The 26,686-nt window shown below is 32.3% G+C and overlaps 2 protein-coding genes and 1 long non-coding RNA gene across 3 annotated transcripts; 2 read left to right on the top strand and 1 right to left on the bottom strand.

The window, feature by feature from the left end:
- Positions 1-8,843: 8,843 nt before the first annotated feature.
- On the bottom strand, positions 8,844-9,842 carry LOC105130021 (uncharacterized). The gene is made up of 2 exons (XR_843174.1): positions 9,587-9,842; positions 8,844-9,483 (listed from the first exon to the last, which is right to left on the bottom strand). It is a non-coding gene; the product is annotated as an uncharacterized LOC105130021 (long non-coding RNA).
- A 4,645-nt stretch (positions 9,843-14,487) lies between these two features.
- On the top strand, positions 14,488-17,187 carry LOC105130017 (1,2-dihydroxy-3-keto-5-methylthiopentene dioxygenase 2-like). Its single transcript, XM_011032326.1, has 8 exons — positions 14,488-14,685; positions 15,493-15,535; positions 15,681-15,740; positions 15,811-15,918; positions 16,022-16,100; positions 16,576-16,690; positions 16,777-16,862; positions 16,893-17,187. Exons 4-8 carry the CDS (start codon positions 15,848-15,850, stop codon positions 17,001-17,003), a joined length of 462 nt encoding a protein of 153 aa, XP_011030628.1. The 5' UTR covers positions 14,488-14,685; positions 15,493-15,535; positions 15,681-15,740; positions 15,811-15,847; the 3' UTR covers positions 17,004-17,187.
- A 3,130-nt stretch (positions 17,188-20,317) lies between these two features.
- LOC105130018 (heat stress transcription factor A-6b) lies at positions 20,318-23,000 on the top strand. Its single transcript, XM_011032327.1, has 2 exons — positions 20,318-21,266; positions 21,905-23,000. Exons 1-2 carry the CDS (start codon positions 20,961-20,963, stop codon positions 22,673-22,675), a joined length of 1,077 nt encoding a protein of 358 aa, XP_011030629.1. The 5' UTR covers positions 20,318-20,960; the 3' UTR covers positions 22,676-23,000.
- Positions 23,001-26,686: the final 3,686 nt, after the last annotated feature.

The following is a 26,686-nucleotide window of genomic DNA, read 5'->3' as shown; positions in this document are numbered from 1 at the left end:
GATACGTTGAAAACTGTAAATTTGGTATCTAATTGATTTTCTATTTGAATATTCAACTTTCAAATTTAACTATCTGAGTTAGTTTTCCCTTCTTCTTTTTTGTTAATTCTGTCGTTAGATCATGAACCTCAACCATACAGATCTCTTTTCTGAGCCTAAACATCATATTTCGTGTATTATTGGGATAAAAGTGTGGTGAGAGCTGTTTTTTTTTTCTTTCTTTTGGAATATTAAAAAAATTAAAAAAAAAAAGAGGAAAACTTGCTTTGGTGGTAGTTTATTTGTGTATGTCGTGTGCCTAAGATTATTTTTAAAATATTTTTTATTTATAAATATATTAAAATAATATTTAAAAAAAATTATTTTTATATCAGCATATTAAAATAATTTAAAAATATAAAAAATTATTAATTTAAAATATTAAATTTTTTCAAAATATATTTTTTAAATGTAAAAATAATCAGGACATTCTATATCTAAAAAGAACACCATATTATAACATGGATCAATGAATAGCGATTGGGACGACTGAATTCAAACACAAAATTGTTTGTACAGAAAATCAGCTCAAGATGTGTGTCTAAACCACGTATTTAAGCAAGATCTCACTATATAAATAAATTAGAATTTTTCTTGATCACCCTTACAGGTTATTCGATATATTTGATAGTTTGTTTTTTCACCTGTGCTGCGGAGGAATTGCATTAACAATCAAGAAAATACTTAGGTTAAATAACACGACACCCCTTCCATGCCACTGTCCTCCAGCTATAAACGCCATTAACCCGAGCATGGACACATGGTGGTGCTGAAGGGAGGGATATCTTTTGCTGGATCAATTCTTCTTTTATCTGGGGGTTTATAAGTTTACTACAATACAACAAACAAATATCAACAGAAGTCATAGATTACAAACACATCTATAGCGGTTTTTTAAAATCTTTTTATATATTTTTTGTTAATATATATTGAAAAACCACACAATGAATACGTTAAAGAAAATCACGACACAAACCAAAGAATAAGATAGAAAAATGAGAGAAAGATGCATTCAATCTCACCGCACAGGGAGTTTGACAAAAAACTTTTATTTAATTATACATCAACAAAAGTGTTTCATGTAAGAAAAGACAATCATTTAAACTCTTTTAAAAGAAATTGTAAAAACAAAAAAAAGAATCTCATCCAAAAAAAATTGAATTGATTGATATGCAATGACAGAATTTCTTGAACATAATTTTATTTATTCAATTATAATTGATTGATATGTTTTTTTTATCAAGAAAAATTAGTTCTTAAGAAGCGTAACGTGATAATAAAGAGCTTGAGATTTGTACAACAAGTTTTAAGTTTAAGTTAAGGCATGCAGCTGTTGTAAAAGTCTGAAATAACCGAGATTTTACTTACTTATCTGAGTTCACAAAGTGTGCTTTCTAAAAAATAGGATTTTCTTGAATTTTTTTTAAGAAAAGAAAAAAATAAATCATGAAGGGCCATACAAAAAAACTCCTGATAATATTAAAAAAATTATAATATTATTTAAAACTAAATCCAGAGTCAAATTATATTTAATGGAATAATTTTTTTAAAAATAATTTTATGGATTTTATTCAAATGAAGTTTAATATATATATATATATATATATTAAAAAACCTCTTTAAAAAAGAGTCCATGAATTTGGCCTTATGGGCCAACTCCTGGACCATAAATCAAAAATAAGCCCACGCACCCTGTTCATATAATTTTTTATGGCCTTGTGGTCACGCACCTCATTAATTAATCATGGTCTCATGGGCGAACTCCTCAAAGGCCTTGCGTGTCTGACTTTTTTTTTTTTTTTCTATCATTTAATTTAAAATTTCATATTTAAATTAATTTTTTCCTTGAATTTCTTTTCTAATGTCATTCTTTTTTTTTATTATATCTTAAAGTAACAAATAATTTTTTTAAAAAAATCACTAAAACTAATAAAGTTCATGAATCTAACATTGAGGTTAGGTTATTGAGTTTAATGGTAAAATCTGGAATGATATAATATTTTATTTTTTTAAGAAAATATCATATATATTTTTTAAAAGAAATTGCTTATTTTAAAGTAAGTTTTTTGATATATTTTGTTTTGATTTTTTAAGGATTAGTTGGTGATGATTATCTTATTAAAATTTGACCATAATAAATTTAATTTATTGTTGTGTTAATATTTTTTTCTTGAATTAACCTGGACTTTTTTTCTTTTTTTTTGTTGCTGCAAACCAAGTTTTCTTTCTTTCGTGGACCGTAACTTAGCGCGTAGCAAAGTGACTTGAAAAAACAGGTAGGCGTTGAAGTTTCATGGGTTGTGATAGCGAAGAAACCTGCCTTCCTCGTATCAAATTTGAAGAGCCCTTCGGATATTTGATATTTTATTAAAGCGTGGTTAAAAAAGAAATTGAAAATATGAAAAATATCAATTTATTTTTAATTTTAATCTAACCGCGCTTGCAAGCATCACCGATCACGGTGGAAGTCTCAAGTCTAGTCGTACACCACCTAGCCCACCGCCAACGACAGCAGCGCTGTCAAATCAAGTATCACTTCATAATCATTTCTCTTTATCTTGCTTTTATTTCCCTAACAGAACCTGAAGTAAAGCGAAGGAGGCAAGGAAATGGGCATACTGCCCAGACCTCCTTTGGGATTTGAATACATTTTGGAGCCACAAGGCCAACCCTCCCCCGTCCTCTCCTCTATTCTCAAGCTGCCTCACCCAATCCAGCAGGTGATCTTACCTCTTTTTTTTTTTTTTTTATGGAAACGGTAAGTCATAAATATTGAAAAGGTGGCAGCTTTTTATTCGAGGAACCCTTATCTTTCCACCTGTAGGAGCTCTGTAATTTCAGTTTTGTCCCCCTCGTACTTGGGTAAACAACACCGTTACACCATCATTTCGCGCGGTTTACAAAACCTATACATTGAGTTCTTGTTTCTATTTCATAATATATATTTTAAATTATTTTTTATTTAAAAATATATTAAAATAATATTTTTTAAAAATTTATTTATAATATGGTATATTAAAACAATTTTAAATAAAAAAATTAAATTCTAAACCATCAATGTTTTAGCCGCAATGCAAATCACGCTCGAAGTGTCTTTTCCCCCTAATCGGAGGACTTTTTAAATGGTATATTGAAAACATCCTCAAATGGTAAATGAGAATTTATGTATTCAGTCCTGATTTCTCTCTCTTCATAATCACTGCTACCTTTCCGATCCACAATCGCAGTTACAGGACACTCGGATCCTGGCAGTCCCCACTCCTGACTCTTTAAGCAAAACTTGAAATCTCGCACCCTGAAACTGTAATCAAGCAAGGAAGCAGGGATAAGCTAAAGCAAATCTCAAGTCGTTGAAGCATGATTATCGTAGCAACAAATCCACAGAGATACAAACCCAGCAAACTAAAATACAAGTCGATCTCTGGCCAATCGTGAAGGCTTTGATTCGATGCGTATTCATAAACAAGAAGCCTTTTTGGTCTTGTAATGCTACAATACCCCCATGATTTTGTAAGATTCTAATGTTAAATATTGTTTGCTCTCTATGACAAAACCTGGACGACTACAAGATAAATATAATTGTATTTGGTCTCACACCACAATCCAACATCCTTCTGGAAAGCTTTAGGGCTTAAAGAGCATTACCTTGATAAGTATAAGCAACAATCATAGCAGTCCAAGTTTATCGACGTCACCGTGAGTTCCGATGAGAGAAGAGATTGCAGTGTTATTGTTGTTGAATTTTAGAAGGGAAACTCATGGCCTGGATGTGGGTGATCACGGTGAGAGAAGAAAATTTCATAGATGTGTGGTTTGGGACTCGAGCCACCAAAATAAGACCCCTGAGCTACTATTGCGTGAGGTTGAAGATGAAACACCCAAAGACGTAGATTTGTTACCATCAATACAGAGACAAAAATGGATTGCATGATTGCGAGCAAAACTGTTCCTAGCAACTGTAGAAAGAGCAATGAGGGGTCCGCACAGGGGCGATGCTTTCACTTTAATGCAAGCATTATTGAGCCAGACTTTTGGTTTTTCTTTTTCTCACTTTTATTAGGATCTCAATGAAATAGTTATTAGAGAATTTGCTGAGAATGTAAACCTCTAGGCATCTTAGAAAAACAATTTACTGATTAGGGTTTTATGTTCCGAAAAAATAACTTTTTTATAGTTTTTTTTCTTACTAGTAACAATTTTGATATTTTATCATAGGCTTTTTAATAATTATTTAAAATATAATGAAATAGTTGTTGTAAATAATTTAGTTTTTTTTATGCACACTAGTAATGATGTAAAATATTATGCAATTTATAAGTTATGATATGTAAACTGTAATTTTTTTTAAATAAATTAATATCATGTTAAGAAAAAAAGTGAACTATGATACAAGATGGTTAGTATAATTATTCCTTATTAGTATTTTGTAAAAAAAAATTTAACATGCTTGGAAAAAAATTAAATAAGTTTTTCTCATCTTTGTGTGTGTGTTTTTTTCTGGAATAATTATTGACAGGGTCATTTGTTTCGCATAAAATACTTTACGAATGGAAAATATTTTACACATTTTACTGTAGAATGTTTTACATGTAAATATTTTTCAGTAGTGACTGTGGTGAAGTAAGGAAAAAAAAATGGTGATGACATTAAAGAAATGATGAAGAAGATGATGGTGAAAGTACTGGAAAAGGTGTTGGTGAGCAATGATTGAGGTGGCGACATGGTGGTGGCGAGATGACAATAATGATGGTTGAAGAGGTTGCCACGGTGGTGGTGGAGAAAGAGAAAGAGGCCATGAAAATTATATTGGGGAGATAGATTTTAATGATTGAAATCGTTAAATGGTATTGTAAATAAAATAATATTAATGAAATATTTTATATTTAATGAATTGAAAATATTTTTTAATAAAAAAGCTGAGTTTAGAATCTGATTATAAAATATTTTATATTGATTATTTTTTCTATAAAACATTTTACGAGAACAAACATAGAAAAATAAATTTAAAAATATAAAAAATGTATTTATATTTATAATATTTCACACGAAACAAACGGCCACGGGTATTCTAGATATTTGCAACATGCGCGCACAGTTTAGAGCTCCTGAAGCCATCAAGAAAGAATAACATAATGCCAGGTCTCGTGATCAGACAGAGGAGCGAGACATCATGTGGAAGTTTTGGTGAAATTCCACGAGCAACTGCTAGAAATATCATCCCTCTGATTGATTGATTTAAAGGGTAGCAGTGGTGTCCTTTTAAAGCAAGAGTTCGAGAGGCTTTTCTTTTCACAGTCCCTCTCTTGCTACCTTGTTTAATTTAATAAACGATACTGGCGTATGCAACCAAACAAAAGATTCCCTCATGATAGTTAGATGGCGAGGAGATTCCATTACCATAATTCTGCAATTACAATAACATAATAAATAAAGTTTTTTTTTTTCCTTATCATGTAGTTGAAAGATTTACTAGATCTCCCACTAAATAAATAAATAAAATCAACTCATACACAAATAAAGATCATCCTTGTGTGTCTTGAAACCAGGAGTAATTAACATCTGTGATTGTAAAATGAACTACTTGGTTGCTTCTTAAAAATTGAAATTATTTAAAAATATAAAAAAATAATATTTTTAAATAAAAAATTCAAAATTTATTCAACCTCCATTTGAAGAAAGGAATAACAAATGAGGGTTACATAGGTTCTGCACAATATAACCAAGTAACCCTTGTTCAATCTTAAATTCCATCCACACTCCACCACTCTCTCTGTAGATTTGATGGAAAATTTAAATTTTCATCTATATTTGTTATACAAATAAATTCTAATATTTTTATAATTATAACCGGATGAACATACCTAGCGAAAATTATATTAAGTTCTTATTTGAGATTGCAGTAGAAACAAGATTGGTTAAAATTTAATTTTTTTATTTAAAATTATTTTTTTATATATTTTTTTAATATGATGATGCTAAAAATAAATTTAAAAAAAATAAAAAAAATATTATTTTTATATATTTATAAACAAAAAATACTTTGAAAAACAACCATTATTATACTCTAGAACACTCCAATATTATTAAGACAATGTGATAATGATATTATCATGTTGAAGATCTTAAGACATGAAGTCTACCCTTTTCTTCTCTGAAATATGAAATATGAATGTGCATAGAATTATTACTAGAATTAATAAAAAAATTAATACTAGAACAGAATAAAATAACGGAAAATGGTGGCAATCCTCGTGAATTTGACATCTGGTTCCCGTAAATAGGGAGGTGGAAACTACAAAAACCAGAAAAAGAAACAATTCTTGGTGCATCTCACTCAGACGAAGTTTTGTTCGCAAACAACCTGTAATTCCAGTGTCCTCTTGCTGCAAAGAAACAACAGTAGAGGGTATGTGACTGTGTGGTGGGGTCGTTCATTACTATTTCTGCCATGGCCAAACTTGAAAACGAAGCTGGTAATGAAATTATATCTTGAAAGAGGAACTATTTCGAAAGACTTTCAGGTTAGCCTGGGTAACAAATTGTCCTCTAGTTAGTCAATGAACATTCCACGTGCAAAGACAATCCTGAAGTATCTTGATTCTTAATTCAAACATTAACTTTTACTTCATGCCCTGCAAGTGGGATACAGGCCGATGAAAATTCTTCACTCTGGGCAAAATTGCAAAGGCATAGAATTAGTAGCTTTGGAATTATATTGTTTGGAAATTGAAATAAAGGCAATCGTTTAGGGTTTCTTTTGGATCATCTATTTTTTACTTATTGTGTGAAGTTCATTACCGGTGGGAGTTTAGATAAAAACCAAAACGTTTTAATAAGACAACGATCAGGACAACAAAGCTATAGGACTTTTAATATATGTAAGATTTAAATATTGTTTGAACGTTATGTTTTTTTAAAAAAAATTTATTTAAAATTTTATTAAAATAATGTGTGTGAAAAATTATTTAAAAATTTATTAAAATAATGTGTGTATATAAATAATATGTTTACATTAAAATAATTAAATATAACTCTAACAAAATATTAATTTAATTTTTTTAAAATGAAATATTTTTTATATTAATTTATTTTTTTTAAAATGAAATATTTTTTTAAAAAAAAACAAAAATTACAGCATGTTTAAAGTTATAATCAGTTGTACTTGTAACATATTAACAACATGTGCTATAGAATAATTTAATTCGGAATCAGAAAACATTATGAGGAAAGATAAAACATCATATGATATTATCAACAGATTAATTATTATTTTAGAAGTTGCATCAGTTTTCAAATGAAACAAATCAAATCTAGTACACATTAATGCAGTGGTTTTCTGGAAATAAGTTCATTCCATTCGCTCTCCTTTGAAGCCAACCAAGTACATTTATTCCTTTTCATTTCACTGAACATCTAATCTATAGCATTTATTGCCCGCCGCTTGAAATTTTCAGAGTGTGTATGTGAGTGAGAAGATTTTATTTTTTTAAAAAAATATATTTAAATTATTTTATATAATATATACATACATACATATATATATATATATTAAAAAAAATGTATTTTTGATACTTGCTTACATTCAGGAAAAAAAAACAATTAATTTAAAGTAAAAAAAATATTCAGAAAACCGCAAAGGCTTGAAGGGCCTTATATATACCAATATCCATAAGATCAAATCAACGAGTCATTCACTTCATTTAAAAAAAAAGCCACTACATTTAATATCAATTAATGTGGTAGTAACCATTTAGGTGGTGACTAAGTGATAAAGACTTGGAACTAAAGGGTTTGCTCCCTCTGTAGTCTCAGGTTCAAGTCCTTGGTTGCTCATATGATGGCCACTGGAAGCTTACATGGTCATTAACTTCAGGACTCGTGGGATTAGTCGTGGTGCGTGCAAGCTAGTCCAAACACCCATGTTAATCTATAAAAAAAAAATTAATGTGGTAGTAAATTGATTAACTTAGATCCCGATTGAAATTGAAATTAGGGTTAAACCTTTTTTAGAAATTTGATTATTTTTTTTAAAAAAAAAATTTTAATTATTTTTATATGCTAATTTTTTTTTAAAAAAATATTTTTATACATCGTACCTTGAAAAACAATTTCTCCGATCTTTCCATCACTTCATTTAAAGCGAAATTGATGTCAGTTTTCTGACACCTTCCTTATCCTAATGTGAGAGAACGTGGAGAATCAGAATGGGCAATTTTGGTACTTAAATCAGCAATGTTGAGAGACTTTCAGATACCAAACCACACGAAGAAAGTAAAGCCATATCATGGAGACTCGAGAGAAATGAAATCTGTCGCATCTCTCTACAGCGAAAGAGATCATGGATGAGAAAAGTAGAAGATTGCAGAAAACTTATGGCTATAAGATATCATGGTTATAAGATTGCAGAGAAATTAAAGAACACGAACAAGTGGGTGCCTATCTTTTATCTTGCATGTTCCCTGCCAGCTCGTTTCCAATTCTTCTAGTTAGTCTAGTTAGCTACATAATAGCATGGTGGAGACAGTGGTGGTTGTTTCGTTTGTACATATACGCCCGTTCCCGAACTCTTTCTTATGCAACCGTTGTTATTGCTGTCTAATTCCTAGCTCTAGCTAGTAGTAACAGTATATTGAAATCCATGGTAAGTACATAAAAACTAGGTTAGCTAAGAGATTAAGTATAATCTTTGTAATCACGTGACATGAAAAATATGACTCCCCGAAATCTTTGAACTCAGATACGTCGACTTCAATGACAGTAAAATATCTGAAGGTGTAATACAAATACAAGTGAGAGAGAGAGAGAGAGTAAGAACTCAGGCGTTTCAACTTCTGTTCTTATAAAGAAGCTCATCTTACTCACAGCTTTTCTACTTAATTACAATATGTCTAATGATCAATAAACTTGCATCAAGGCATGTTGGAAGAAAACAAAAAAAAAAAAAAAAAGGAAAAGAAAGGATCGTTAAAAAGAGAGAGGTATCCTGGTCTCTTGGTATAGTAACCTCACCTCTACAGCAACTTACATTCCCAAAGCTCCCTGTCCAATGGCAAAATCATAATATAAGCACATAAAAGCACCCACCTCCATAGCCAGCCAATGGTAGCTACAGTTACCAACATAGTAACATAGCAAGCTAGAAAGTCAGTTCTTTTCACTGTATTTGCCTCTTGTACTCTCTTGGTTTTTTTCTTTAAGGCATAAAAAGCTTGTTGCCACACTTACATCTCCAAGCCTCTGGGTAATACTCTAATGGCATACGCCAACCATGTTGAATTGGCACGTGAACTGGTTCACATGGTGAGCACTTGTCGCACCTGGATCTACACGAAGGGGGTGAAGAACCTGGTCCGCCGTGTCGCTTCTGAGTCAGAACTCGCGGAAATGACCGTAACCCACTTCGTTTTCCCTTATCTTCCCCTCCCTCTTGAAGCGATCCACTGCCTGTATATTAAAGAAAAAGGGTACCCAATTAGAGACCCAAGTAAATTATCATCAAGTTGTCGAAGTAAAGAAGTTGGATTTAGTGAGTGAGTGATATACTTACCTAGCTGGGAGAGTAGTACTGTTGTAGCTGAGGCAGATAAAAATAAAAGAAAAGTAAAGGCAGTGAGTGTTGATAAGTGGTGACGGGGGTGTAGTAGGGACATCGCGGAGGGTGGAGTTGCTGCAAGTTAGAAACCAAGGGCGTGCGTGCGTGCGTGGGAATTGTGGGTAGCTGTGGAATTTTAAAGCTAAGAAAAAGCGGTGTAAAGAAGCAAAGATCGAGAGAAAGGGATGGTGTTCTTGCAGAAAAAAATTGCGTGTAATCTTGTGGGAGCGACTAGTCCAAGTCAAAGACATATACCAAAAAGACTAGAGAAAGTGAGAAACATTGTTCCATTGTGTGGCCAAAGGAAGTGTGGGGGGGGGGGGGGGGGGGGGGGGGGAAGTGTGGGGGGGTGAGAGTGGGGTCTGTAAGACCCTGAATGATGGTGACTTAGCATTAGAATCCATGTTACCTTGCTTTATTTACATAAAATGCCACCAATCTGGGACTGGGTAAATTAATTTGGTATTGTATGACGACCCCCTGTGTATTATTGGTGCTGCCAAGTACCAAGTTTAACGAAAAATCACTGTGCGTCCAATTGATCAAGTAATGAAGCAGGTGCTTAATAAATCAGGTGTTGGCTACTTTAGTTGATAAATTCATCAATGCTACATCTACTATTTTTATTCTCGGAGGAGTTAAATGAGTATGCTATCTACCCTAAAATCATGGGGAATATATATATATATAATTGTAATCTTTTTCGAAGCTACAACTAGAATTTGAAGACGAACTCGAAGTAATTTTCCTTCTTTTCCAACTTTATAAATCTTTTCCATGTTTAAAATTGCCTTCTAATATCTTTTCAAATCCCAGCCTTGCCCGTCTCTATGCATCTTCTTTAATGAGATAATCCTAGAAACTTGACTTTTACAGATACATTTTGTTAATCTTTTATTTTCTGTCTATATATGAAGAAAATAACTAAGATTTTCACACATTTCCCAGTTTTCAATTTTGAAAACAAAAATCCTAAATGGTAATAGGAGGAAATTTTTTTTGTTTTTCTATTGAAAAATAAAAAACTAAAATAAAGAAAAAGATCAGAATTAGAAAATAGACGACATTTAATACATCTTTTTATCTCGTTGAATAATTTAGAAAATCTTACCACTAAAATTATCTTGCATTATTTTACATGATGCTGACTAAATCTTGAATTTTTTATACGAGAGGGGATAAAAATTATTTTTAAGATTTTATTTAAATTTCTAAATTGTGATAATTTTTTGATATAATATAAAAAATTTATTAATCAATTAATTATGAATTTACATCTTATTATTTTCATTATAAATATTAAATTTGTTCAAGTTTGATGACCAGAGAGTTAATCAAGATAAAGGAAGAGCAACTTGAACAAATCTATTATTTCAAATGATCGAAGGATTAAGCTTGGCTTGCTTATTTCATCTAAGTACGTAGATTCAATTTCGGCTTCTTGTCCGAATAGGACAAGGGAGGGTTCATCAAAACTTTTCCCCAAGACATAAAGTGTGAGGACAAAAGTAAAAGTAATATTTCCATAAGAAGGGGGTGCTCCGATTGAAACAACACCGCCCGTGTGGTTGCGTACCTGTGTAACCATGGGGAGTGCTGTCTCGTACGGTGAGAGCATCTCACCGTCCCTGTGCCTTTGCCTGAAGATGTCAAGATCACATGTTATCTCGTAAAATACTTTATGAGTTAACATGCTCTTATCGTATAAAAATAATAAAATCAAATTGAAATGATGTGAAATTAATTTATAAAATTATGATTTCATAATTTTATAACAATTCTAAATTTTTAATTTTTATCTTCCTCGTTGTATAACGTTTTATATTTACTTGTTAACGAATGAGCCCAAAAAATATATGATTATTTTTTAAATCAATAGCATGGATAAAAGAAATATAATCTTATTTAAACTCTTTCTAACAAATAAAAAATTATTTATTATGGAATCGTAGCTTTAAAAATTCTTAATCTATAAAGATATTTATATAAATAACAGCAACATGCTATCCTATGAAGTTTGACTTAGCATGCATTTATGTTTAAATATCATAGTTATAACATTTAATTTCTCTATAAAAAATTATATAACTTATCTAATATATGATCTTAACTGCACTTCAAAATTAAAAAAATATAATACTTTAAATTGTTTAATTTATTCATTTTAATTTATACAAAGTTTGCAATTTCCTATTGATGTATTTATTAAGATTCAAGGTATACAACAAATAATATTTGAAATTCATAAAAGAATAACAATATGTAAAAAAAACATAACAATACTTTAAAATGGTGTATTATTTACTGAGACAAAAGATATTAGAAGTTAAAAGAAAGTCTAATCAATTATTTTTAACTTTTTTTTCTTGCATCTAGTATATAGTATTTTATCCTATAAAAATAAGTAAATAATATCTTTATTGATGAAATTTTTTATATAAAAAAATATACTTACAAATTTTTGTGTTGTGCAAAAAAGCATTTTTAAGAAGTGTAGATTCTTTTACTAAAAACGTGTTTGGAAATATGATTGTTGTTGCTTTTCAAAATACTTTTTATTTAGAAAAATATGCTAATAATATTTTTTTATTTTTAAAAAATTATTTTTAAGATTAGTATATTAAAATAATTTAAAAATATCAAAAATTTATTAATTTAAAATAAAAAAATTAACTTTTTTTAAAATACTTTTCAAACACAATTCCAAAACACTCTAATTATTGAACCATCTCCATGAGAAACCCTTTTCTTTTCTCCCTTTAGAGAGGATAGAGCATAACAAGTACACATAAATATGAATGGGGCCTAGAGAGCAGAAGTGGGGTCCCCACAAAGCACAACAACATGGCAAAACGTTTTTTTGATGAAATTATTGTTGTGGTATAATTATTGAGAAGGTAAGGGGAGGCCAGTTTGGATTACAATGAACCCACCCCCATGATCTTTCTGTATGTGCGGGCCTAAACCTAACAGTGGAGTTCTGGTATCTCTAGGGTCTCTCTCACTGATCAGTAATAAATGGGGGGTCTGTTCAGCGGCATCTAACGCTTCTGGTCTAGGCAGGTTCTGAACTTTCAAGCTACAAATGCCCGGTTCAGGTTTCTGGTTTGGGTCTTATAGGGAAAACTTACAAGGTTAACATACCAGATAATCTCCTAGGAAGCACTGAAGAAAACAGTAGCAAAACATGGGCTCATTTTAATTTACTTCTGCTTTTATGTGGAAGAAAAATGAAACAATTAGACAATTTAATTCATGGAATAGGCTACATCATAGGCCTGACGTTCGACCAGAGCAATCCAAGAACAACAAACCAGGCCTTCTTTAATGATATTGTGGACGCTCTCGCGGACTCTAGCTCGAGAACAGGTTGGTGTGGAACAGTGGACCTACCACCGGTGACCGGGACAAATCTGGCAGCAAGCAACCATTGCCTTTTTAGATACTGGATTGGATAAATCGGGTTTAGAAAATGGAAAGGGACACTTCATACTCGGGCACTCTGCAGGATCAATGCTATCATTTTACTAGAGGATTCTGCAAATCCTTCTAGTCTGATTTTCTGTGTATCTGTACGGCAAGAATTGGAAGGAATTTCGGATGACGTGCTTTCATTTTCATTCTGGGCTTGTAGATGGTGGAGAACCCACCACACAACTTCTTGAATCGCGGGCCTGTATCAAGGCCAGAATTTATTCGAAATCAACTTATTAGCCATCCTATGTGATCGCTCCGCTTTCTCATATTTCTAGAAAGCAAGAACCCAGGAGGTTGCACGATTCACGTCCACAGCGTATCCGGAGCATCACAGTAACAGATAGTTCTCTGGGTATATGCTAAGTGACAGTAAGGTTCGATGGATAGCTAACATAGTTGATTGCTACAGCCTAGAGAATACATCCTGGCTCAAATGGCGTGAGGATCGTAGTTTTTGGTCTGTAGTAACTCCTCGTGCTATGACCTGTCTTATTTAGATATCAGGAACTTTGATTTCGATCAATACAAATGTGACGTGTCTTTCTTTGATGGTAGCTATACACTAAAAGATGATGTTCTAATTTGAGAATTCAGACCTTTTATTTTTGTGAGAGTACCATTTAACCCGAAATTAATTTAATTTTTTTAGGATTTACCATAATCTAATGCCCTGGGTTTTTTAACCAAAAAAACAAAACAAAACAGCTAAAGCAGAGAAAAATATAGTGGTCATTGTCAAGTTTAGTTCCTGTTTATTTTTGTATTTAAAATATTTTTTAAAAAAATTAAAATTTATTTATTTTAAAATAATTATTTTTTGATATTTTATATTATTTTGATATTGTGATATCAAAAATAATTTTTTAAAAATAAAAAATATTATTTTAATATATTTTTAAATAAAAAACAGTAATATATAAAAATATTAATCAAGCAAGAGAACAGCTCAAGAAAGATCCTGAATAAACTTACGCAAGGCATTCTAATTAATCAAGTTGAATTTTTGAAGAAATTGTTTTATTCGTACTCCTTCCAATTCTATAAACTAAATCAAAGCTTCAACAGGGCATGGGATTTTCTGTTATTGCTACGAGAGTTCTCGTTTGCCAGTGATGTAATTCTTGTTTTTTAAATTATTTTTTAAAAATATATAAAAATATTTTTTATTTTTAAAAATTTATTTTTAATATAGCACCTCAAAATAATAAAAACACAAGAAAAATTAAATTAAAATAAAAAAATTTAAAATATTTTTATAACACACAAATAAATGTACTCTAAGTCCACTTACTTCCGCAAGTCAGGGCTCCCTTACTGACAAGGACTGCAATAAGCCCAATAAGTTCAATCGTAGATTCTATTGACCTGGGCGTATGCAATCTCCAAACAATTATTTCTAAATTGTAGCTACCACACACGCCACAAATGGATAAGGTCAATTGTGTCTTTCACCTATTCATCTCCTTTCAATCCCATCCCGTCCAGTTCATCACTAAGATTACTTACAACGGAGTAAAAACAGACTAGAGAGAGAAAGAAAGAAAGCACATAAAAGAAACATGGTTGCCCCGGCCATAGTAAGCTGCTATCCTCACATCCGTCTTCTTCTTCCTTCTTATAATCCATCTTTTTTCAGAGGATTTTTTTCTGAAAAAACTATGTATAGTTATATGGGTTTTTTTTTATTTATTCTGAGAATTTACGAGATTGAGGTGATTTTGTGGTTTGTTCTATGTGAAGATTTATAGTTTCTTCCAATTCCATTGAGGGAGAGATTTTTATATGGGAATTTTATACCTTCCGAGGGCAGTGTTTGTAGCATGAAGTACTTGTCAATTCCATTCAAGCTATATATATTTTGAGAGACTCAGACTTTCCTTGTCCTGTGATGAGGATTAGATTGATTGGGACCAAATTCTTATGCTAATTGATTTTAATTAGATGACCCAAGTCTTTTTGGTGGTTCATGGATACAACATTAATTAAACCAGCAGTTGGTCGTTGGCTTTGTATGTTAGTTGCCTGTGGACGAAACCTTAGTACCTCTGTATATCAGTACATGGTTACTTCCTTGTCATTCATTAATCTACTGTGGATCGGAGACTCTAAGGTAGTGTTTATACTTGTTTTGTCTGGTCGTTACCAGAGTCTGTCAAGGTTCAACCCGTGACCTTGACAATGAGGTTCCTTTCCCCGCCGGCAACCATAGTTCCAACCTCATTATCTTCCTCCTCCAGTACTTTGCCCTTTATTGCAGCAATTGAAAAGGAATTAATTGTGTTTTTTTAGGATCTTAACTAACTGTTGGAGCTTCCTCTCATTGACAAATAGGTTCTGTCTTACTTACTTTTGGATCTTTACTAATTTCTTCTTTTCTAATGTAGTAACTTTCGTCAGAACTGATGCCAAACAAAAAAAATTCATTAGGTTGGTACATGCTGTTGGATCTTGATATCATGGTTGATAGATCGTATGCAAATTTTTGGACTCTTTGTCTGCGTGAAGTTATTCTCTTGTTTTTTGGACTGTGCTCTTAGTGACATTATATGTTTGAATTTGTTGTTTTGGTTAGGGGTGGGTGATGAGTGGTTACCCATACTTTCAGAAATGTTGAATCCTGGTTTTCTTAAAGGTGAAGTTATGATTTCCTTTTTTTTCCCCTTAAAATGAATGTGTGGTAATAGTGCATCTTCTCTCCGCAGAATCCCAAAGAAGAAGTCATTCAAGCATGGTACATGGATGATAGTGACGAAGACGAGGCTGCCTCATCACAGGGAGCCCAATGAATTTGTCTTTGGACCAGCTTTCTGGTAAGAATTGCTTAAAAGTGAAAATTGAATGGGATTATCAAATTGTTAAGAGTCTGTAACTTGCATATCATTTGCAATTGTGTCTTGCCTTAGGAGTACTTAGTTGGCGGCTTGATGCTGACGGCTATGAAACAGATGAAGAGTTGAAGAAGATACGTGAAGAGCGTGGATATTCCTGCGTGGTTTGTCATCTAAACTCAGCATGTTCATACAAATGTGCTGCTATAGTTCTGACTAGCTTACCATGTTATTCCATCTATTCGAAGGCAGCAGTATATCAATTACCTTAAAACAACTGGAAAACATTTCTTGACCCTTTTTTTTGGTTGGCTGAAAAGCGGGAAACATTTTTGGTAACTTTGCACTGTTGGGTAAATGGATTTTTTTTTTTTTTGTTGTTGATGCTAGACATGAATCTGATTTAGAGAAAATGGATTTTTTTTGTTGATGCTAGACATGAATCTGATTTAAAAGAAGATTATTTCAAAACAGTTCATCTGCTTTTAGTCTAGGGTCTCTTAAATCCTGTAGAATGTTGTTAGAGTAAAGAAGAAGAAGAAGAAGAAGAATTGTATATCAAAAGTCATATCATTGTAAACATGACAACTAGAAATATTGCACTCAAGAAACTATTTTAACTAAATAATTTTTCATCAGGACTTCTGTGAAGGTTTCCCAGAGAAGCTGCCTAATTATGAAGAGAAGATCAAAAACATTTTTGAAGAACATTTTCACACTGATGAAGAGATTCGCAACTGTGTGGCTGGAAGTGGTAAGATCGGCTACCCCACCAACACACACGCTCTTTCTCCCTTCGGCTATCAATTCAGGCCCGCTAACTTTCCCTACTTAGTGAAGGTTATTTTGATGTTAGGGATCATAATGACCGCTGGATTCGTGTTTGGGTGAAGAAAGGTGGAATGATTGTCTTACTTGATGGAATCCATCACGGCTTCACATTACCAAGATGACTATATCAAGTGGTATATAACAAAACATATGCAAGAGAGCTTGTTTGTGGAAGAATGGGAAAAACTCCTCTGTTTCATCATCCCATTTCTTCGGGAACTAGGCTTCAGTCGTAAAACTGCTATCCTCGCCCTATGGTCACGGCCAGTGCTCATGTAGTTTCGTAGTTGCTTCATGTTTGCGGATGATTTGCAAAGGAATGATTATTCGGGTTTTGGTAGCCCCCTCTCTAAAAAGAAGACATGGCATTACCAAATAAAATATTAAGATTTTGAAATAAAATATTTTAATTTGATAAAATTCCAAATTTACTCATTTATAAATAATTTGAAACAAACCATTAGAGATTATAAAAAATATCAGCTGGCAATACAGGTACGAAACGCCTAAAAAACTAGCATTACCAAGTTAAGATTTAAGAGTACATATAAGCCATCATTGAGAACAATACAAATATAGAATCAGCAGATGAAAAAACAACAGCCGAAAGGCAATGAAAACTAAAAAGAAAGGACGCTCAGGCTGTTCAAAAACATTGCAAGAAAACAGCGAACGACAAGAAGATTGTATATACAGATTGATTTCAGTTTAGTGAAACCTGGGAAGCCTAAGAGAGCAATGGAGAGGAGAGTTGAAATGCCAATCGAATTTCAACCAGAAACAGGAAAGAAGAAAGAGGCCCTAGCACTTTATACAATATTTTACATTTGATGTGCTAAAATCCAACCGGTTGAAGGCATAATAGACCACGGCCTGCATAATTGTCAGATGACCTCTTAAGATTGCGGTTGCAACCACCTTCTCAGACCAAAACCACAGGTGACGCCCGTTTTTCAAACGACACTCGAGGGTGTGTTTGTTTTTGCTGCTCATGTTTTTTTTTTTAAATCTTGATTTTTTTTGTTTTAAATTATTTTTTTTTCAGACCAAAACCACAGGGGACGCCCGTTTTTTAAACGACACTCGAGTGTGTGTTTGTTTTTGCTGCTCATGCTTTTTTTTTAAATCTTGATTTTGTTTTGTTTTAAATTATTTTTTTATTTTTGTATTGTTTTGATATGTTAATTTTAAAAAATAAAAAAACCATTACTTTTATTTTTTTTAACTGAAAAACCTTTTAAAAACAATATATAAAACTTTAAATTAGCATAGCATACGGTCTGTAAAGCTGTAAATACGGTTCGAAAGAACTTGTGAGTTATAGAAATCGATTTGACCTTCTCGAAAAGAAAGCAAGAAAGAATTGCCAGACAGAAAACGGTTACAAGGAAGAAAGGGTGTAAAATATCGAATCAGTCCGATCATTTACGTGCTCTGCTGACTCAGATAAATTGACTGTTTGTTGAACGTATAAACATGACAAGCAAATTTACTTGAACTGTTCCTTCTTAGAAGGTTGTTTCTGGTTAAGATTGTCGAAAGTATTTTGAGATAAGATAAAACCAAGTTACATTCATTCCCTTGGTAGAAGTCGAGAAAGCTGATTCGATCTGGAGGGAGTGCTGCAATAATTCGATCCAAAAGTTACATTTGATTAGCCCCCCTCGCCAACGTCAACCTCCTCCTCCTTTTGTTTTTGTGGAAATCTACTTCAGATTTGGTCGTGTCGGGTTTATTCCTCTTGTTTCTACATTCGTCTTCCGGCCTCTCGAGAAAGGAACTGTTCGGTCCAACTTTACTTTAATTCGATAGTTTATTCCGAACTCTTGCATTTGTTTAATACCCTTCTCTCTCTCCATTGTTCTATCATCCTCCCGAGCGTTTACTGACACGTTAGCCCCCATAACGTGTTCTCTTGTAAATCGAACCACTTGTCAGCTAGGTTAGAAAATATCTTCTTGTAATTGTGCCTTGGATGATGCTGGCTGGCCAACTATCCCACACCTGTCCATTAATTTAATTGAGGGGGAACAGAAAAATGTATCTTCTAATTACCATGTGCTTAAAGAATCCCTATCAAACCACTATTTCTCAACGAATCTCGTGGCATGGATGGATCACATATGAAAGTGGCATGCTAATTATGTTTCAAAACCTAACATGCTACTAAATAAGGTAATTTAATGTTTGAATAATGATTAATTATGTTTTCATGTTATTTTTTTTTTAAATCATGAAATAGATGGTTGATTTCAGAAAATTCAATACTTAAAAACCGGTTTTTTTATATAGGATTTAGAGGCATTCACGTGATAAAACCAATTATTTTTAGTAATAAACTGGAATAAACGATATAATAAGGTTCAAATTGTAAGAATATATAATTAATCGGTTAAGGATTCAATCAATACTTTCTCTCGTAATCTTTGGTTGCTGGCCACACAAAAGTTTTTATTTGAAAAAAACTCAATATATATTTAACTTGGAGATATATTTCCAAAAAATTTAAAATGAATTGATTTTTTATTACATGACATAACCGACAAATATCATGGGAGGAAGAGAGTCCTTGTCATCAGGAAAGAACAGGACAGCTGCACTGACCTTTTTTGGATTGATAAACTTGGGCCAATGAACGCATGACACGGTTACCAGGGGCCGAGCTTTACCGACATGATACAAAAATGGTGAGGTTGCCGATCAACCCTAAGAGAACCTTAAATTTATTATTTGGCCACCCAAAGTTCAAGTTTCATGTATTGATTCAGCATTTTTCACTTCGCCAAGACTATTACCTAACAAATATTTTTATAGATTGTCATGTCGGAGTGATATAATCATATATATATATATATATATATATATATGATTCCATAATACTGCTTGACAACAATATTGGCTTGCGAGATATTTATCCCCACACCCCATGGATATTTCAGCTTCATTTCTGCGAAGCTCTATGATTGTTCTGCCACGGGGGGCTTTTTCTTTAATTTCTTTTTCACTGTCAATTCTAAATTAAATAGTTTCATGGGTGCACTATTTTTTATTTTTTAATATAAAGATTGGAACACGTACTTGTAAAAGACATATAAGGTGGTTCTCATGTCCCCTTTTCTTTATTTTATTTTTCCTTTTATTCATCCATATATATATATATATATATATATATATATATATATATATATATATATATAACCTCAAAAAACATGTCATGTTGTCCAATCAAAGCATCCTTGTGATTATAACTTAGGTTGTTTTTAAGGGTTTTTTAAAAATAATATATATTTAAATAATTTAAAAATAAAAAATATAATTAGATAACAGTGCACAAAAAAAAAAGACCTTCATCGTTCCATTCTCAAGCACCACCATCAAATCTCTATTCCTTCCCCAGCAAAATCCAGAACATTCCGATGGAGTTCCAATTTCATAACCAGACCGAGAAAAAAGAACAAGGACAAAAACTATCTTGAATTACTCCAGAACCTTCTATTGCTAATGAAAACTCGCAAGAATATTAATTTTAAATTTCCAATTCTCTTCGTAAATCAATATGATTTCTATTCTATGAATAAGGCTAAAACTCCTTTGTTCTTGGTTCTGACATAATTAAAGTGGAGCACGAGACTTTCCCTAAGGAGAAAGAAGTTGTGGGGGAAAAATATCTCGTCGCCCACTCGGCCTGCTGACTATTGTACTCTCCCAGTTTTTTTAAAAAAGAAAAAGGCCAAGGAAAAAAATTCTCTCATCAGCTGTTTAAAAACCAACCGACCCCTGGCCTAATTTTTACATCTGTCTCTCATTCCCCAGCTACTTCTGCCTCCTTTCTGTTTTTCAGTCATCATTCATAGAATCATAGCACAAAGTTTCCTTTAAGTCCTAATCAGGCCCTCTTCCTCTGTTTTTGTAGCTTAGGTTCAGTTTTCTGATTCATTCAAGATTAACATTTTTTTTCATGAGCCATCAGGAGTGATATGTATATAGTTTCCATTTTCAATAGCTTTTCAAACTTAGCTTACTTATCCCAAACTGCATTCTTCTCAAGATTAGGCCTTTATACCAATTTAGGCTACACGAATCTACCTAACAAGAAATCACGCTGGTAAACTCCAAAAAAAGAAAGAAAGGAAGAAGCTCACCCACCTCAAATCTTGTCTTTCTATCTCAGTTAGGTCAGTACTTTCCCAATCATGAATCATCGGGGCCGACCGATCAAGGAGGAGTATGCAGGTGGTAGTTCAAGCACATACTCATCAGGCATAGCATCTACATCTATTCCACAACCAATGGAGGGACTCCATGACCCGGGTCCTCCTCCATTTCTCACTAAAACTTATGATATAATAGAAGATTCAAGCACAAACCATATTATTTCTTGGAGTAGAGGCAACAACAGCTTTGTTGTTTGGGATCCCCAAGCCTTTTCCATTAGTCTCCTCCCTAGATACTTCAAGCACAACAATTTCTCAAGCTTTGTTAGGCAGCTAAACACATATGTAAGTACTCTTTCTTTATAACCTTATAGATTTATCAACTTTAACTTATCTTTATTTTAAAGTGGGAAAACAATCAAGGGATTGATGGGTATTGGTTTTTCTGGATTAGTATTACTGTAATTTTACGTGGGTTTTCTTTCTAGATGTGACTGCTTGCTTATTCAAGAATAAGCTAGAGCTAGAAACTAGCTCGTAGCTTTATTTTTATTTTTTTCTATTCTTTTGAGAAAAAAAGATATATTTGATACTCTTTTGTTCAATTTGTTTAATGGGTTACTTAATGTAGATATTTTGCTTGTTTAATATATAGTTTGAAAACAGGAGCTGCAGAGATCGTGTGTGTGTGTGTGTGTGTGTAGACACCCACAGTATGCTATTATTAGGTTGTTAAGCATGTGCAGTGTTTCCACATTTGGTTTGTTATAAAAAAATTATGACTATTTCATGAAAGGAAGTTCATTGAAAAACTCAACCTTTCTAAACCCCTAATAATTGCACACAAATTATTGTTCATCCTTTGCAGCTCTCGAATACTGTTGTTGAGAGTTCATATAGTATCACTTATGTTATGATTCATTTGGTTATTAACTTAGTTTTGTTTTGGAATTGATCAAGAAGATGGAATTTGGATTATGTAGGGATTTAGAAAGGTTGATCCAGATAGGTGGGAGTTTGCTAATGAAGGATTTCTCAGAGGGCAAAAACATCTTCTCAAGACTGTTAGGAGGAGAAAAGCTCCTCAAACTCAGACTTCTCAGCAAGCTCTAGAGGCTTGTGTTGAAGATGGAACATTTAGACTGGATGGGGAAGTTGATCGATTAAGCCGAGACAAACGAGCATTAATGGTGGAACTAGTGAAGCTTAGACAGCAACAACAGGCTACTAGAGCTTGCCTTCAACTTATGGAACAAAGAATTATAAGGAATGAGAATAAACAGCAACATATGATGAGTTTCTTGGCTAGAGCAATGCAAAATCCCACCTTTGTGCAGCAACTAGTCCAACAAAAGGACATGATGAAAGAGCTTGAAGAGGAGATTAGTAAAAAGAAAAGGCGACCGATTGATCAAGGCCGTAGTAATGTTGAGGTTGGAGAATTTGGCCATGGTGAGGGAGTAGGAACATTTGTTAAAATTGAACCTCGGGAGTTTGGTGGTTTTTCTGAGTTTGAAGTTCCAGAATTTGATAATCTGGCTATGAACATGCAAGAACTAAATGAAAACCAACTGATCAACTTGCATGAAGAATGTATTGAAAAAGGAGATGAATATGAAAATAATGGTAAAGACTTTGATGAGGCTTTCTGGGAAGATTTATTGAATGAGTTTATTGGCGAACAGGGTGAAGATGAGGAAGATGTAAACGTGTTGGTTGAGCAGCTTGGTTACTTGGGTTACAGTCCAAAGTAGAGGGCTTGAGATTTGATGCTGCTTTTTCCTTGTTGCTTCAGTACTGGAGTAGGAGACTCTCTTAACTGTCTGAAATTTATGATTTAGTGTGTGTTTGATTCGGATATTCTGGCTGACAAAAGCCAATTGGGTATCTTCAGATGCGTTTGATTTGGTATTGACAGGAGACTGCATATATAGAAATGATGTACTCCAAGATAGTAAGCGAGAGCATGTTTTCTTTGAAACTGATGGGATCTTTTAAGATACCTTTTTTTTTTTTTTTTGCGGTTTCATTGAATATTAACTGATTTTATTCAACGATTAAAATCACTTCTTCGTCTCATTTCTTTTGTCACTCAGTTATGCGATCCATATTGACACCCTAGTAGCTTGGAAAATCATGGTATAGTCTAGTGATCTTTCTTTATTTATCATTAGTCTTATTATCATATATGATCTTAATTATTGTCAAAATCCAAACTTGTCTATCTAGCTAGGGCAGGTTGAATTTTTGTATGTGGCTAGTAGCTATATATCGCTCGGTAAGCGTGCATGTTATCTGGCATGGTAGCTAAGAAGCACAAGCCTGGAAAAGCATGTTCAAAGTATCCATCTTGTTTTACCTTCGATATTACCATTTCTCTTTCTAAGATTCAGATTTATTTCTTGAGCTGGTTATGATTGTTTCTTTTGGTTGTGCGAAATTGAAACATTGAATGTTATGACGTGGTGTTTTTTTTTTGTGGGGGGGGGGTATATTTACTGATGCCTTAATTATGTAATAGAGTAAATCAAGCTCATTATTTGGTTCTGATTTGGCTGAGCTTGATTTACTTTATACATTATGATGCATTTACAGGCAAAAACTTGGAAGAGAATTCTCAAAGTATTGTGATTGTTCAATAGATATTTGCTTAGATCACTATATATAGAATGTTCCTTGTGCCGGAATTGTTTCTCATATGTGTAATAGGATCATAATTTTACTAGTTCAAACTTCAAGGTGTTGTTTGACACATAAATAAGCATATATGTTCAATGTCTAGTTTTATTCTCTCTGACAAAGTTTGAGAGTGGAGGTAGGATTGAATTTCATATATATCACGTTTTTGGCTTAATTTGATTTTGTCAAATTAGCTTATTTTATGATACAAATTTCATTTATCCAAATCTCATACAAGTTTTTTTTATAAGCTCTCATATGTTTGTGTTTTTTTTAGGATTTGTTATGATCTTACCTATGAGTGTGTAAATTAGTTCATGAGTTAAACAAAACTCGACTTATTTATAAAATGGACCTTAAAAATAGTCTAGCACCTTTACATCCCTGAATACTAATCATTAGATTTATGGATAAGCTTTTAGTCTAGCAATGAGATCATTTATTATTATTATTCTATGGGTTAGATTAATTTTTTTTTAAAAAAAAAAACTAAGTATTGTTAACGTGTTTTCAAAAAAACTTATGAAGAGATTAATTTGATATGACTCAATCAACTTAATAAATTAAAAAACAATTACGATAACTAAAAAAATATAATTTAACTAAAAAAATTCAATAATTAAAGAAAATAATTTGACTAAAAACATTTCAAGATAATATTTTAAAAAAATATTGAAATGATTATTTATTAAATTGATGTAGGTTTAACTAAAAAAATTTCAAGATAATATTTTAAAAAAAATATTAAAATGATTATTTATTAAATTGATGTAGGTCCACATGAAAAAATCCACAACCTGAATTATAAGACCATAATAATCTCATAATAAATCAAAAACTATATTAAAGCTTAATTTTCAATCAACTGAATGTTAAAAAATAAAATTTTAAAAAAATCAATTAAAAAAATAAAAAACTATAGTCAATCTAAGTTAACTTGTCAAACCTAGATAATGAGACTATGATAACCTAATAAAAAATAAATTATAAAATCCAATTACCAATCAATCCAACATTAAATGAGTTTTTAAAATATTAAAACGATAACATATGGGATCAATCCAGGATTAACATATAAAATTCACGAATCGGCCGGATCACGAAACCATAATAATCTCATAAAAAAAACATATATTAATGCTTTTTTTTTAATCAACCTAAATGTTAAAAAAATAAAAAAATATATTAATGCTTTTTTTAATCAACCTAAATGTTAAAAAAACAAAATTTAAAAAGAAACAAAAAATATGAGTAAATCAGGTTAATTTGCTAAACTTGAATCATGAAACCAAGATAATCCAATAAAAAATAAATCAAAATAAAATATAAAATTTAATTTTTAATTAGTCTAATATTATATAATACAATTAAAAAAATCAATAAAAAATAGAGGTCATTCTATTGCAACCGTCCCCGGATGAAACATTCTAAGAACATGAGGGGTCCTTAAGTGGTGGCGATGTGAATAGTGTTTGAAAACTGAGTTTCTTTAGAATAACTTTTGTTGGTTTTAAATGGCCTTGTCGGATTTGTGTGAACAACATTTTTTTTTTTGTAGAATATTATTCATGAGGGATTTGTGTGAACAACATTTTTTTTTTGTAGAATATTATTCATGATCATATTGTCCAAACCCCTCATGTTTACAAGTCTTGGCTCAGGTGCTTTTTTTCTTTGTCCGAGAAGTGTTTGTTGGCTTTGAAAACTAGTTAATTTACTTTTGATAGCTATTTCATCTAGAGCCAGAAGAACTAGTTGGGAACCTTATACTTTAAAAGGAATGAAATAAGAAAATGAGGTTTATACATTATTAAGATCCACCAGCTTTCTTCTCCACGCTACCCTCATCACCACTCCCTCCCACCTTCACTGCAAGATCGATGTGGTTGTCGATCTCTTTGATGAATCAATCTCTCCTAGGAATATGCCTACACAAAACAAAACAAAAATATCTCTCTCTCTCTCAATGTAAGAAATCAACAGCTAGTTATCAAGGAAACAACAAGAGAACCCGAAATTAGCAATGAATCTTCATCAACAAGAAGAAACCTAGTGGATCCACGAGAAAACCCGCAACCCAGTGTGTAGCCGTTTCATTTAATTGGCTGATTATATTCATATTCAGTTGCAGCTGAACTTCAACAGTATATTAACTATACATTCATATCCAATGGCGAACTACAATTTTTGATGATGCTGTCTTGAAGTATAGCAGCACTTTTTTCTCTGACTATGTTGTCGGTAATATTAATACTATTGTTCTCTGCGTTGTTCTAGGAGCTTTTGCATTTATATAAAGTATTTAATTTAATTTCCTGTAGCGTGGTGAGATTAGTGATGGTGTTACTACAAGTATCATAAATCTTGAAATCTCTATGGCATCTTGAAAAAAACACATTGGAGTTTTCATTAGCCCTTCTCCTGTGTGTTTGATTAAAACATATTATTTTCACCAAAAAAAATCTAGTGCATTCCAATGTTAAAATAAGCTCGCATTGCTGCTCATAGAAGGACATTTTTTTCTTTTTCTTTTCTTCTTCTTCTTTCGTGCTTATGATTTAATTTAAAGATGGCCACCAGCAAGAAGACAATGCCACGAAACTTGGTATTTAACGTATCCGCACCAACCAAATTCTATTGATTTAGGGTTTCTAGACTTGCATTTTTCAGACTGAAGAACAAGTTGAGCTTGTCACTTACCATGTGCCATCTAATTAATGTGTATCCTTGTCATGATTGCCAAGACAGAGATAAAGAACATCAATAACAAAAATTAACTCATTTTTCGGGTAATTAACCATAATCTGGAATGTGGATGTAACAAGCCATCACCTATTTATATTTTTGGAATAATAGTAACGCCGTGGGAGCATATTAATTATGATATATATGCCATGTGCAGCTCTTAAAGAAACTATGGTAACACATTTATTTCCTCCTTTTATGAGCATATGGGGTGGAAAGGTAGATCATGATCAAGTCCCCTAACGAAGGATATTGCCACCACCAGAATTGAGTTGGATCACAGATTTATGGTGCCACCACCAGAATTGAGTTGGATCACACCAAGCCTTTTTTTTTTTTTT

This window comes from Populus euphratica, unplaced genomic scaffold, assembly GCF_000495115.2.
Source record: "Populus euphratica unplaced genomic scaffold, PopEup_1.0 scaffold17.1, whole genome shotgun sequence".
NCBI classification, from domain to species: Eukaryota; Viridiplantae; Streptophyta; class Magnoliopsida; order Malpighiales; family Salicaceae; genus Populus; species Populus euphratica.
This window is presented reverse-complemented; position numbering and strand designations above follow the sequence as displayed.